Below are 14,870 nucleotides of genomic sequence, written 5' to 3'. Positions count from 1 at the left end.
CAAGAAAAATCTCAAGTAAACAATCTAACCTTACACCTAAAGAAACTAGAGAAAGAAGAACAAACAAAACCCAAAGTTAGCAGAAGGAAAGAAATCATAAAGATCAGAGCAGAAATAAATGAAATAGAAACAAAGAAAACAATAGCAAAGATCAATAAAACTAAAAGTTGGTTCTTTGAGAAGATAAACAAAATTGATAAGCCATTAGCCAGACTCATCAAGAAAAAGAGGGAGAGGACTCAAATCAATAAAATCAGAAATGAAAAAGGAGAAGTTACAACAGACACCGCAGAAATACAAAGCATCCTAAGAGACTACTACAAGCAACTTTATGCCAATAAAATGGACAACCTGGAAGAAATGGACAAATTTTTAGAAAGGTATAACCTTCCAAGACTGAACCAGGAAGAAACAGAAAATATGAACAGACCAATCACAAGTAATGAAATTGAAACTGTGATTAAAAATCTTCCAACAAACAAAAGTCCAGGACCAGATGGCTTCACAGGTGAATTCTATCAAACATTTAGAGAAGAGCTAACACCCATCCTTCTCAAACTCTTCCAAAAAATTGCAGAGGAAGGAACACTCCCAAACTCATTCTATGAGGCCACCATCACCCTGATACCAAAACCAGACAAAGACAGTACAAAAAAAGAAAATTACAGACCAATATCACTGATGAATATAGATGCAAAAATCCTCAACAAAATACTAGCAAACAGAATCCAACAACACATTAAAAGGATCATACACCACGATCAAGTGGGATTTATCCCAGGGATGCAAGGATTCTTCAATATACGCAAATCAATCAATGTGATACACCATATTAACAAATTGGAGAATAAAAACCATATGATCATCTCAATAGATGCAGAAAAAGCTTTTGACAAAATTAAATACCCATTTATGATAAAAACTCTCCAGAAAGTGGGCATAGAGGGAACCTACCTCAACATAATAAAGGCCATATATGACAAACCCACAGCAAACATCATTCTCAATGGTGAAAAACTGAAAGCATTTCCTCTAAGATCTGGAACGAGACAAGGATGTCCACTCTCACCACTAGTATTCAACATAGTTCTGGAAGTCCTAGCCACGGCAATCAGAGAAGAAAAAGAAATAAAAGGAATACAAATTGGAAAAGAAGAAGTAAAACTGTCACTGTTTGCAGATGACATGATACTATACACAGAGAATCCTAAAGATGCCACCAGAAAACTATTAGAGCAACTCAGTGAATTTGGTAAAGTTGCAGGATACAAAATTAATGCACAGAAATCTCTTGCATTCCTATACACTAATGATGAAAAATCTGAAGGAGAAATTATGGAAACACTCCCATTTACCACTGCAACAAAAAGAATAAAATACCTAGGAATAAACCTACCTAGGGAGACAAAAGACCTGTATGCAGAAAACTATAAGACACTGATGAAAGAAATTAAAGATGATACCAGTAGGTGGAGAGATATACCATGTTCTGGGATTGGAAGAATCAACATTGTGAAAATGAGTATACTACCCAAAGCAATCTACAGATTCAATGCAATCCCTATCAAATTACCAATGGCATTTTTTACGGAGCTAGAACAAATCATCTTAAAATTTGTATGGAGACACAAAAGACCCCGAATACCCAAAGCAGTCTTGAGGAAAAAAAATGGAGCTGGAGGAATCAGACTCCCTGACTTCAGACTCTACTACAAAGCTACAGTAATCAAGACAATATGGTACTGGCACAAAAACAGAAACATAGATCAATGGAACAAGATAGAAAGCCCAGAGATTAACCCACGCACCTATGGTGAACTAATCTATGACAAAGGAGGCAAAGATATACAATGGAGAAAAGACAGTCTCTTCAATAAGTGGTGCTGGGAAAACTGGACAGCTACATGTAAAAGAATGAAATTAGAATACTCCCTAACACCATACACAAAAATAAACTCAAAATGGATTAGAGACCTAAATATAAGACTGGACACTATCAAACTCTTAGAGGAAAACATAGGAAGAACACTCTTTGACATAAATCACAGCAACATCCTTTTTGATCCACCTCCTAGAGTAATGGAAATAAAAACAAAAATAAACAAATGGGACCTAATGAAACTTCAAAGCTTTTGCACAGCAAAGGAAACCATAAACAAGACGAAAAGACAACCCTCAGAATGGGAGAAAATATTTGCAAATGAATCAACGGACAAAGGATTAATCTCCAAAATACATAAACAGCTCATTCAGCTCAATATTAAAGAAACAAACACCCCAATTCAAAAATGGGCAGAAGACCTAAATAGACATTTCTCCAAAGAAGACATACAGACGGCCATGAAGCATATGAAAAGATGCTCAACATCACTAATTATTAGAGAAATGCAAATCAAAACTACAATGAGGTATCACCTCACTCCTGTTAGAATGGGCATCATCAGAAAATCTACAAACAACAAATGCTGGAGAGGGTGTGGAGAAAAGGGAACCCTCTTGCACTGTTGGTGGGAATGTAAATTGATACAGCCACTATGGAGAACAATATGGAGGTTCCTTAAAAAACTAAAAGTAGAATTACCATATGATCCAGCAATCCCACTACTGGGCATATACCCAGAGAAAACCATAATTCAAAAAGACACATGCACCCGAATGTTCATTGCAGCACTATTTACAATAGCCAGGTCATGGAAGCAACCTAAATGCCCATCAACAGACGAATGGATAAAGAAGTTGTGGTACATATATACAATGGAATATTACTCAGCCATAAAAAGGAACAAAATTGAGTCATTTGTTGAGAAGTGGATGGATCTAGAGACTGTCATACAGAGTGAAGTAAGTCAGAAAGAGAAAAACAAATATTGTATATTAATGCATGTATGTGGAACCTAGAAAAATGGTACAGATGAGCCGGTTTGCAGGGTAGAAGTTGAGACACAGATGTAGAGAACGGACATATGGACACCAAGGGAGGAAAACTGCGGTGGGGTGGGGATGGTGGTGTGCTGAATTGGGCGATTGGGATTGACATGTATACACTAATGTGTATAAAATTGATGCCTAATAAGAACCTGCAGTATAAAAAAACAAACAAACAAAACAACTAATACTAAACTTTCATTGGGTTATTTGTATGGAAATATGTTAATATAAATGTTTCAGACATTACATGAAATTTCTAACAATCTTATATTTGTATTTGTATGGAAATATGTTAATATAAATGTTTCAGACATTACATGAAATTTCTAAAAATCTTATATGTTCTGGTATAATGTTATAAGTAATAATCCTAGTTATTACTTTAAAATGTATATCTCAGAAATAAGTAATTTTCTTGTCAACTGCATTATTATGAACTTTCATCAAATCTTTAACTGTGGTCATGTTTAAGTCTTTTGTCATTTACAGACAGTTCTGGGTGTACTCTGATGCTTTGGCAAATATGTTCCTATAAAAGGGTTTCATCTTCAAGAAATTCATGGAAAAGACTCTGACAAGTACAGGTTTCTGGTAACTGACTGTACTGCTGAACTGAATGAATAAGCATTTTCAGAACTCTAATGAAAAACTGATGAACTCATAAAAGTGCTAACAAAAGATTAAGATGAAAAAAAAATTAATTACATGGGACTGAGTGAACTGATGAGGATGAGTATAATTTTTGTGACTTTCTGTCTGAATTAAAAAAAAAAAATCCCACAAGGACTCAGAGGCAAAGAATATACAAATCAATTTTCACTGCAAAGTAAAGGAGCTGTTACAGTGGAGGATTACTGGACTGAATGTCAATATTATGACATAGTATGAGTGTGTTTCATGTTTGGTAATTGCAATCATTGTTGCTTTTGTTGTGGTCATCCATGTACAATGCTTGGTGTCAGTCTATTTATCTCTTGTAAAAATAAAATACAGTGTGTGTGTGTGTGCGAAAAAAAAAAAAGAAGTTAAGATATGTGGGGGGAAATGAGAAGATCTTACATCACAGCCTCAGAAAGAATGCGCAGATAGAATGGAGGTGAGGCAATATGCTACAATATGACTGAGAATTTTGCAGACACATAGTAGTAAAATTGCAGTTAACTTAGGAAAAAGAGAAGATTGTAAAAGCAGCCAGAGAGAAAAGACAGATCATCTATAAAAGAACACAGCTGACAGCTCTTATGAGAGATATTTAGAAATGAAGTATTCTAAATTCCTTATGTTATTCATGAGGAATATTAAGATACAGATTAGATGAGATTGTGTTAAATTAGATATCACAGTAAGGTTTAAAGAATAGCAAAGAATAAAATTAGAGTGTATAATTTACTAAACAGTTGAGAGAATAAAATAAAGTAAAAGCAAACAAAACAGGGATGATTTTAGCAGCAACAACCATGCAACCTGGCTTTGTAAAGTTTCCCAAAGTGCTGTGGCCATAGGCACCCAGGCACCTGCCCTCCCCACCACAAACCACTGCCACAGTAGCTCAAGGTGAAGATCAGTTTAGCTGAAGGGATAGTAAAAGAAGAGCTCTAGAGGAGACTGCAAGATTTTCAGCTAAACTAATTCTTGAAGACATTGAAACCAAACTCAAAAGGGCAGTGAGAAAGAAGAAATCATCTGCCAAAAAATTACAAATGAAAAAATAGAGCAAAAGGGAAACAGGCTGAAATGTCTATCCAGGAAACTAAAGACAAATAACCTGCAGAAGTTAAAGAAAGTAGAAATGAGGAGAGTTAGCAGGAGAGAGAGACGTCAGTCTGATTAATATCATTTACCAAGTCTTGGTGATTTCTGTATACTTTTTAAAAGCCAGAAAAATATTTTTATCACCTACTTTGTAAATGCAAGTTTTAAAAAAATAGCTCTAAAATCACATGTTTGGAAGGAATGAATACCACCACATCCAATTGTGTGTGTGTGTACATACTTTTTTTAAAAGAAGAATTCACGTGCTGGCTATTTTTTTTTTTTTTTTTTTTTGTACAACCAAAACATCTGGGGATATTTATCTGAGAGGTTTTGACTGTCTTGATAGGGAGGGCAGTTTTCACATCCTATACCTTGAAGTATAACTAAATGGCAATTTGGAGTCACAGTTATTCATTTAACATGCCTGAAATATTTCAAACTATTTAATGTCTGTCTCCAAGCCATTATTTATAGATATAGTGAGGGAGAGAGAGAATTGCTTCTAAAGAAAACTGCTCCCTAATCTTGGCCTAGATGACTTTAGATTTTTGGTACTTAAATTTAAAGATTTGTTTACAGATTATTCATAATATCTGAACATGATTGAATAAAATCACAACTATGAAAGAAAAATTAAGAATTATTAAATTGTTAAATGACAATTTAAACACAAAACATAAAAAGAAAAACATGAAATAACCCAAATGCCATTAACAGGAGAATGAATAGAAAACTTCTGATATATTGTACTAATGGAATGCTATACAGTGGCAAAAATACAAACATAATAATGTGCAAAACATTTATAAATTTTAGAAAATAATTATACTGTTAAGTGAGGAAAAAAACAAATAGCTGGCACATCCATGCTGCATTATACCATTTAAAAAATGAAGCTCAAAAGTAAGTAAATGAAACAATGTTTTGGTTAAGAATAACATACATAAGTGGTAAAAAAATTTTTTTAAAAGAATGTAACGATGCACTAAAAATTTGTGATAGTGGTTACCTTTTTTGGTAAGATAGGGAGATGGTGTAGGTAGATCATGAATATTGGTAATGTTCTTATTTTGGTAGGTGACTTTTATTACACAGTAATTTACATACATATTATATATATAGTCTTTCGTGTGTATCAAATATAATATTTTTTCAGAGACTGAATCATTGCCAACTTTCTGTGAATTTTGATCAGTATTTCTATCATCCTTCAGCATCACTTGCCAGAATTCAAATCAATTATAGTTGAGACCCTGAAGGAAACATTTTCTCCTGAGTAGAAGAAATCTAATAGTTGCCTTCTTTTATTGTAAGCTTTTAATTTCTCCCTAATGTCTGGTTAACCCCCAAATATAAACCACAATTAATGCAGCAATTCTGCAAAGTATCTGAACAAACACAAAAATGCAAAAATATTTTATCTATTTGTAATATTTTGTTAGAGTTGGCAAATAATTTTGTGTGGAATTACCTACAATCATAGAAACTTCATATTACTTAAAGTGGGCAAATGAGTGAGGGTATTTTCATTCTGTGGGGTAAGGAGACAAAATATCCATACCTCCTGGTTGTCTATTTTGGACTCCAATAGTATTGAAACACAGATTTCATTTTTTCCTGATGAAAAACATTATGAAGTGAAAAAATACAACTAAAAGAAGTTATGCTTTTGTCTGACTACCGCAAAAAAAAAAAAAAAAAAAAAGGCTGTTTTGTAATGAAAACAATGAAAAGACATTCTTAAAATGGAAAACATCAGCTGTGGGTTTGCAACTGTTTCAAGAATGCATCTATTGGGTCCTAAAGAAGGAAGAGACGCCAAAAGCAACAACTTGAGTAAGGTTATCGAGAATCCGCATGTGTCATACAGATGGAGGAGTCTTTAAGAAGCCCACCACTGCAAGGTGAAGGTAATTTCAAAATTAATTCACCTAGCTATGCAGATGTCTTATTCTCTTGCTCCTATTGTAGTGATCATGATTTCAGGAATGCATTTCCTTGAAGATGCCCACTTGTAGGAAGGGACATTCACTTTATGCTCTTTTAAATATTTATGTTAGTATTCACTCCCCCCCACCCCCAAATGTACAAAACAAAAGATGAGAACTGGGAGGAAAGGAGGGAGAAGAGTATCAACGAAAAGGAGAGTGAGTTTGGGAGCAACCTCTCTAAGGTTACAGACTCTGCTCCATGTTTGTAGTCTTGGAGCTCCTTGCTATAATGTGAAGCAGAGTAAGTAAGCAACAAAAATATGGGCCCCCTGTGAAAGTGGCAGCTCTGTGTCCCTCATGTCCTTCTAGGAGAGGCTGAGTGACCATGTATTTATATATTACACTAGGAGAATGTTGTATACAAATCCAGCAGTTTATGAAAATTTATTTCAAGATTTCTGGAAATAAAGTTTCACATTTATTACTACTTAATGTGCATCAAGTTGAAACAGGAGGAAAGGGGGCAGGGCACAACCTTTAAAAGAATGACACAGCTGTTGAGGATACTATATAAACTAGTTAGAACAAATTAGGCCCAAGATGGTGCAAGATTCGAATTCTAGTAGACCTTGAAGCTCACTGTAATACATTAGCATGCTAAATAACACACCCACAGGCACCAAGACAGTTCTGAGGCAGACCATTAAAGGCCAAAAAGTGGGTGGTGGCCCAAGTCCTGGAAATCCCTGCCCCTTCTTCAAAATAGTTAGAATATTCCTCCTACTCGTGTATGGAATTACTCAGCCCATAAAAACTAACCACGCCCACAGCCCAGGGCTGTTCTCAGCTTCTGAGAGGACTGCATTCTGCCTTTGGAATGTGTATCTCTCTAAATAAACTTGCTTTCACTTTACCGTGGCTTGCTCTTGGATTCCTTCCTACATGAGGCCAAGGACCCTCACTTGGTGGCCTGCCCCATGGACTCACTCGCCTGAAACCTGGGACATGACCATCTTCTTGAGCCCTCCATTTTCCTGCAACAAAGTTGTAGTCAAACTGTAGTGTTCATACAATACTATATTTTACAGAGATACTGGTTTGCCACTGAGTGGTTCAAATTAACATTAAAGAAATCGTGGCTGTCTAGTTATTTCAGAAAGTCTTAAAAATTCTAATGGAAATATAACTTTCTTGCTAATTTCTTCTTTTCTATTTTACTGTATTTAACGAAGAGGTTTGGTTCTCTGAGTAGGCATTTATTGCAAAAGGACGCATATTTTGCTGAGTCACCTTCCTTACTGTTACTGACCTGGTTTCTTGGACTCTGTAATCAACAGAAATTGATACGAGACCAGACAAGGAATTCAGGCAAGACTTTATAAGGACTACTGCTGCAGCACGAGGGAGTGAAAACAAGTAACAGGTTCACTTGCTCAATCCCTGGCGGCGGGGGTGGGGGGGGTGGGGGGGTGGGGGGGGTAAGCTGGTTCCTTAAATGGGGTGAGGGTAGGGGTTGATCTGTGGGTGGGGCCGGAGGCGTGGCTTAGGTGGTCTGCCCACCCTCTTGGTGGTGCTGTGTGCAGGGATCACGGCAGTACCCTGCTTTTGCTCCTGGCACCTCAGAAGTAGCAGCTGGGTTTTGGCCTTTTGTATCCTATTGTTCATAACTGCCCAAACTGTGCATGTGTGCAGATATTTTTAGTCCTTTATAGTTTCTTTGTATTCTGTTGCTCAAGGAGACATTTGTCCAGGTGCAAGGACTGAGTAAAGGGTCTCAGGCTCCAGGTCCTAGCCTGTCTCATTATTATCTCACAGCATTTCTTGTTTTAAATCCTTACATTCTTTCTCAAATTTTGCTTCACATGATTACATATTTCTTCAAAAAATGAAAATTAACGCATCTAGAGCCAAGAATAACTGCATTGCTTTATAACTTTGTGACCAGAAACTTGCAATTCTTGGTACTTCTTTTTTCACAGTACATTAGGCTTGGATAGGTAGTTTTATTTTTTCTCACTCAAGTTCTTCAGGATTTAAGTGGTAGAGAAGAAGGAATGTAATTCTCAATTCAATGCAATCATTGTTTTTGTTATACTTGAAAATACTTTTGTTGTTCAGAGTTAAAACAAAACATGGACCCAAATTACCTGTATTCCTAACTTAACTCTCCTTTACTCAAGTACCAGCAGTGTCTGCAGCCAGACAAAAGTAGAGAACATTTGATGGAGGGAAGCTAGAATGGAAGGAGACACTGGTTCATTGTCATTAAAATATTTTATCCTGGGAAATTTTACAAAAACATATTTTCACAGAAACACATTGTTAGGACCCTTCCTAGGGCTACAGAAGAAGCCGGTGCAGATGAGAAGCCCTGAAATGTAAGCTTTATTAGCTTCATGATAAATCCTCCTCTGCTTGAACTTCTATGTCCTTTTAGCTCCTGTCCCTTTTCTTCTTTTCCCTCTGTAGCAATACTCCTTGAAGTGAACTGGCAATGCTGCGGTCTCTGCTTACTCTCCTCTATTTTGTTTAGGATCCCATCATTGCCCTAAAACTGCGACTGAGCTCACTCTGCTCGCTGCACGACAGACAGGCCGATAAATCGGGAGACGAATTGTTGCGTCAAGGAATAATGACTTTAATCAGAAAGCTAGCAGATCAAGAAGATGGCAGACTAGTGTCCCCCCCCAACAAAATCTTCCCTCAGTCCCAGTTCGGGCTCCTTTATACAGAGGAAGGGGAGTGGGAGGGGCCCATTGCGATGCCAACCAATGGCTGGCTGGGACTGCTAATGGTAGCCTTCTAAGGGTTGCTCCCTAATGGCTGCTAACGGTGGTCTGCTTCCGGGAGGGGCCCATTGTGACCAATGGCTGAGCGGGACCGCTACCAGTCACTGCTAACAACCCCGCACCTGCCCCGCCTCTATTATACCCTGATCATGTATTAGTCATTCCTCCCAACAGCCTTAGTAGATGTCCATCCCCATTTTAAAACAGGGTCCAGAGCATAAGTACAATACTAACTTGCTCAAGGTCACAGAAAGAAACAAAACAAAACACAACTATTGTCAAAACAGTGGTTCCCAGTCCTCATTGTATTTGGCCTGTCAGCAGCATTTGAAACAGTGAACATCCCTTCTTTAAACAAGACCTTCCCTTGGCTTCTGGAACACAACTCTCTCTTGATTCTCTGTAACTCACTGGTTGCACCAGGGTCTTGTTTACTGGCTCTTCCTCTTCTTCCTGACAGCTAGATAGATGTTGGAACACTCTCAGGCTTACTTCTCTGAACTTTTGTTTCCCTCCTCATCTACATCCCCTCCCTGTGTGTCATGTATATCCCTTTCCTCTTCTCTGAATTCCAGGCTCTATATCCAACTGCTCAGTTCCATCTCTACTTGATTGCCTAACTAATCACAACAAAACTGAAAAAACAAACTCTTGATTTGTACTCTGCTTGTCCTAGATCTCAGTAAAGTGCCATTTCATTCTTTCATTTGCACAAGCTAAACAAAAGCATTAAGTCATTCGTGACTCCTATTTTTCTTTCACTCTCCCCTCAGTCTATGGATAGCAAATCCTATTGACAATATTTCTCCCCATCTTTTCATACCGTCTTTCTCTTATTGCATCAACTCAGGTATTATGTAATTCTTTGTGAAGTCATTCATTTATACTTGTTACCTGAGAGTTGGTTAGTCTAGAATCAGTGAATGGGGTAGAACCTGGGACAGAAATGATTTGTTTTGCTCTACATTTTTCTTGCTCCCTTAAAAGGAAGAGAAGAAAAAAAGAGAGTGGCAACCATCAAAACACCTTCCTCTCTGCTCATCAAAATTAATTCAGTTCACTGCAATATTAGGCCAAATAAAGATTGGCATAAGAGTAGTTATGAATTTCAAGTGCTCAGCCTATAGGATTTCTACTTCTATGCCACCTCTTATCAATCTCATTTATTAATAATGCTACTGTATTTTATTTATCTTTGTGCTTTACAATTATTTTAACAGCAAAATTTATACTAATTTCTACTCTTAAAATTAAACTTTTTGGGGCTTCCCTGGTGGCGCAGTGGTTGAGAATCTGCCTGCCAATGCAGGGGACACGGGTTTGAGCCCTGGTCTAGGAAGATCCCACATGCCGCGGAGCGACTAAGCCCGTGAGCCACAATTGTTGAGCCTGTGTGTCTGGAGCCTGTGCTCCGCAAACAAGAGAGGCCGCGATAGTGAGAGGCCCGCGCAACGCGATGAAGAGTGGCCCCCACTTGCCGCAACTAGAGAAAGCCCTCGCACAGAAACAAAGACCCAACACAGCCAAAAATAAATAACTAACTAAATAAATATATAAATAAAAAATTTTTTTAAAAAATTAAACTTTTTATCACATGAGGTAATTGTCAGTATTCTTGAATCTGGTTATGGAATAGGCATATAGAAAACAACAACTGCTTATGTTTGAACCCAGGAGTAATGGAATTGGAGATTGGTTATTTGAAAATTAGTTGCTTTTTAACATCTCAAGTAGATACTTTTTTCTGCCCTTTGGCCTCCTCTCTCCCCCTCTACTATGCATTGTGTGTCTGCATTAGGCATCAACCAAACCTCCCCCATGGGTAGAAATACTTGCTCAACCATAAAGAGCAACATTCTCCTAGCATCAACAAGACAACTCCTTAAAAGATAACATTCTTTCTTGATCTTGTAAGGGGCCACGATGATGCTTAGATCTAGATTGTGTAAACTGTCAATAATACATTATTTAATGTACAGCCCTCTGTAGCAACAAACTTATATAACTGTGCCTTGATTTCTAACGGGCAGAACAGTTCTTGGAGTTTTCTTTTTCTTTTTAATAGATTTTGTTGTTGTTGTTGTTTTATAACTTTATTTATTTATTTTTGGCTGCGTTGGGTCTTCATTGCTGCATGCGGGCTTCCTCTAGTTGCGGCAAGTGGGGGCTACTCTTCTTTGAGGTGCGTGGGCTTCTCATTGTGGTCGCTTCTCTTGTTGCAGAGCACGGGCTCTAGGCATGTGGGCTGCAGTAGTTGTGGCACGTGGGCTCAGTAATTGTGGCTCCCAGTCTCTAGAGCGCAGGCTCAGTAGTTGTGGCGCACGGGCTTAGTTGCTCTGCGGCATGTGGGATCTTCCCGGACCAGGGCTCAAACCCGTGTCCCCTGTACTGGCAGGTGGATTCTTAACCACTGTGCCACCAGGGAAGTCCTCTCACAGCTTTATAAGATGCTGTTCCTGGACTATAATCGTCAAATTTGGCTCAAAATTTTCCATTTCTTTCCTTTTTTTTCTTTTTGCTTTTTTACTTTATTTTTTCAAGTTATTTTATTGAAATATAGTCAATTTACAATGTTGTGTTAGTTTCTGCTGTACAGCAAAGTGATTCCGTTATACATATGAATATAGATTCTTTTTCACATTCTTTTCCATTATGGTTTATTACAAGATACTGAATATAGTTCCCTGTGCTATCCAGTAAGACCTTGGTGTTTATCCATTTCTTTCTTGATCTACTGATTAATTTTTCATCAACATTGAGATGTTCTAGAATTTCAGGACTTAGAAATTTTTATTACTTTTTATTGTAAAGTACACTGAATATTAACCAACCACCTTTACGATAAACAAATACAGTAACAGTAACTCACACTAACACAAAACATGTTCCTAACAAGCCATTGTTTTTCTGTCTGGGGCAGTTTTAAAGTCACCTTTTCCCCCCCACAAAAACAGAAATGTACTTATACAAAAACCATCTTTTTAAACAAAGCTAATGGTTCACAAAAAGCCATGAATATAGTAACTAGTTGATACACATCTAACAGATTTTGTTAAAATCAGTCTCATAGTAACATGTCTGAAGTGTTCTTTAGCAAAATATGTGAAGAGAAGACTTTATCAATGTCTAAAAAAGTGGGCCTTCTTTATAGACAATCTGGGACATTATCATAAAATATTAAAATTTTCCATTATTATAATTTTTAAGACTAATCTTTAAAAAATATACAGTTACAAATTTACTATCAGGTACACTATATTGCACATTTAATGTCTTTTAAACTAATTATAAATAACAAATATGGTACCTGTGAATTTATTAATGTCTTCATAAAAATTAGAATTTGATTACAATTGAGAGGAAGATTTGTCTTTTGATAGAATAGTAACTGTGGGATAATACAAACACAAAAATCTGTGAACCATTCCCTCAGATTACCTAGCAATGTTGGGAACAGTAGGTGGTCAATAAACCTCTAATGGATTGAATTTAAGACTCTTCACAGCCTTTCCCTACCTGATTTTCCAGCTTTGTTTCACGACAGCATCCTACACTATTCCAGAATACATGCTGTGTTGTTGACATTACTCAGGAGCCTCAGATTCTATGCTTTTGCACATATTAGTCCCTGTGTCTGGAATGCCCTCACCCCGATTTCTGCCTTTGATATCCAACTCATTTGTCAAGATTAGCTCAAATGCCACTTTTTATAGGCAGCCTTCTCCAATATTTCTACGCTACCACACATACATACAGCTATGTATTACAGTTATTTGTATGTATATATGTCCACTTTAAGCTCTTTGAGGGCAGAAACTTGTTTTGTTCATTGTTTGTCTCTTAGTACCTAGCACAACACCCTATAAATGTTCATTGAATTGATTGATTAAAGTGGAGATTTTTAAGTTTTTCTAAGGTTCATATCTTTTGCTAAAGATGATATGAATTCATGTAAGAAATATCTTTGGGAAATACACTTTAGATCTTGTGCACTCGAAGCCAGTGACTGAAGAGAATTCTGGCTTTATTACTGATAAATCTGTGATCTACTCTCAGGGAGGGATAGAATATATACTAGTGAAGCTCTTAATATATGCCAATCCACTACTGCTGGTTTGATTTCATACTCTGCTAAATTGTCTGCTATGTACAAATATCAACAATTTAGAAAAGAACCCTGCCTCAGGTTGTGATGGGTGCCACTGTGCTGTAAGAAGGGCTATAACTCAGCTGAGATTGGCTCCAGAGGTAGGAGTTTCTGGAGTTCAATTCTCCCTTGGAAAATTTCCTATTGAATCAGAGGTAATGCTGATTTACGAATCATCTGAAGATTGAGCTGGTGGGTGGATTAATGAAGAAAAACAAAGGAAAACCTAAAACCAAAAGCAAGATTAGATAAGCCACAGACTGGGGAAAAATATTTATAAATCAAATATCTGATAAAGGACTTGTACCCAGAATATATAAAGAATCCTTACAACTCAATACTAAAACAAATAACCCAGTTTATTAGATAGCCACAGACTGGGGAAAAATATTTATAAATCAAATATCTGATAAAGGACTTGTACCCAGAATATATAAAGAATCCTTACAACTCAATACTAAAACAAATAACCCAGTTTCAAAATGGACAAAAGACTTGAATAGACATATCACCAAAGAAGACACACTAATGGCTAACAAGTGTATGAAAAGTGCTTCAAATTAGTAGCATTAAGGAAATGAAAATTAATACCAAATTGAAACAGGAAGGAAGGGAGCATTTTAAAATGACATAGCCATTGCGGATACAACATAAACTGGTTAGAACCAACTAGGTCCAAGATGACAGAAGATTTGACTTCCAGTAGACCTTTAGCCTCATTATATGCTCATTGTAGTATATTAGCATGCTACTGAGCTATGACCAGGTTTGAGGCTGACCATAAAATGCCAAAAAGTGGGTGGTAGCCCAAATCCTCAAAATCCCCACCCCTTCTCCAAAATAGTTGGAATAATCCTCCCACTTGTTAGCCTATGGAATTACCCAGCCCATATAAACTAACCACACCGTATTTTGGGCCACTCTCAAGCCTTTTGAGAACAGATTGCATTCTGTCTATGGGATGTGTATCTCTCTCAATAAATCTACTTCTTACCTACCACTTTGCCTCTCGCTGAATTCCTTCTGTGCTGAGACATAAAGAACCTGAGCTTCATTAAGTCCTGAGACCAGGCCTGCAATTTCAATTAAAAGACAGTGGGTTTGAGTCTCAGCCCATGGATTCAAGGCCCAATCTGAGTTTGGGCTGAGTAAAAGTCTCAGCCTGTGGGTTCAAGAACCAATCTGAGTTTTGGCTGGGTTCAAATCTCATCTGAGTTGTGCAGTTTCAAAATGGGATGCCATTACACACCCTCTAGGAAGGTATAATTTAAAAAGCAGAAAATACCAAGTGTTGGTAAGGATATAGAGAAACTGGAATTC

General features: G+C 37.1%; 1 protein-coding gene across 1 annotated transcript in view; it reads right to left on the bottom strand.

Annotated features, from left to right (window-relative positions):
* The window catches only part of FIRRM (FIGNL1 interacting regulator of recombination and mitosis), a 366,159-nt gene extending 351,551 nt beyond the window's left edge, over positions 1-14,608 (bottom strand). Inside the window, exon 1 of the mRNA XM_059935956.1 lies at positions 14,545-14,608. Within this exon, the coding sequence (XP_059791939.1) occupies positions 14,545-14,605 (61 nt within the window). The 5' untranslated portion in view covers positions 14,606-14,608. The remainder of the gene's footprint in view (positions 1-14,544) is intronic.
* Positions 14,609-14,870: the final 262 nt, after the last annotated feature.

Source organism: Balaenoptera ricei, chromosome 1 (assembly GCF_028023285.1).
Source record: "Balaenoptera ricei isolate mBalRic1 chromosome 1, mBalRic1.hap2, whole genome shotgun sequence".
Classification (NCBI taxonomy): domain Eukaryota; kingdom Metazoa; phylum Chordata; class Mammalia; order Artiodactyla; family Balaenopteridae; genus Balaenoptera; species Balaenoptera ricei.
The sequence above is the reverse complement of the archived record's forward strand: the minus strand, read 5'-3'. Positions and strand labels throughout refer to the sequence as shown.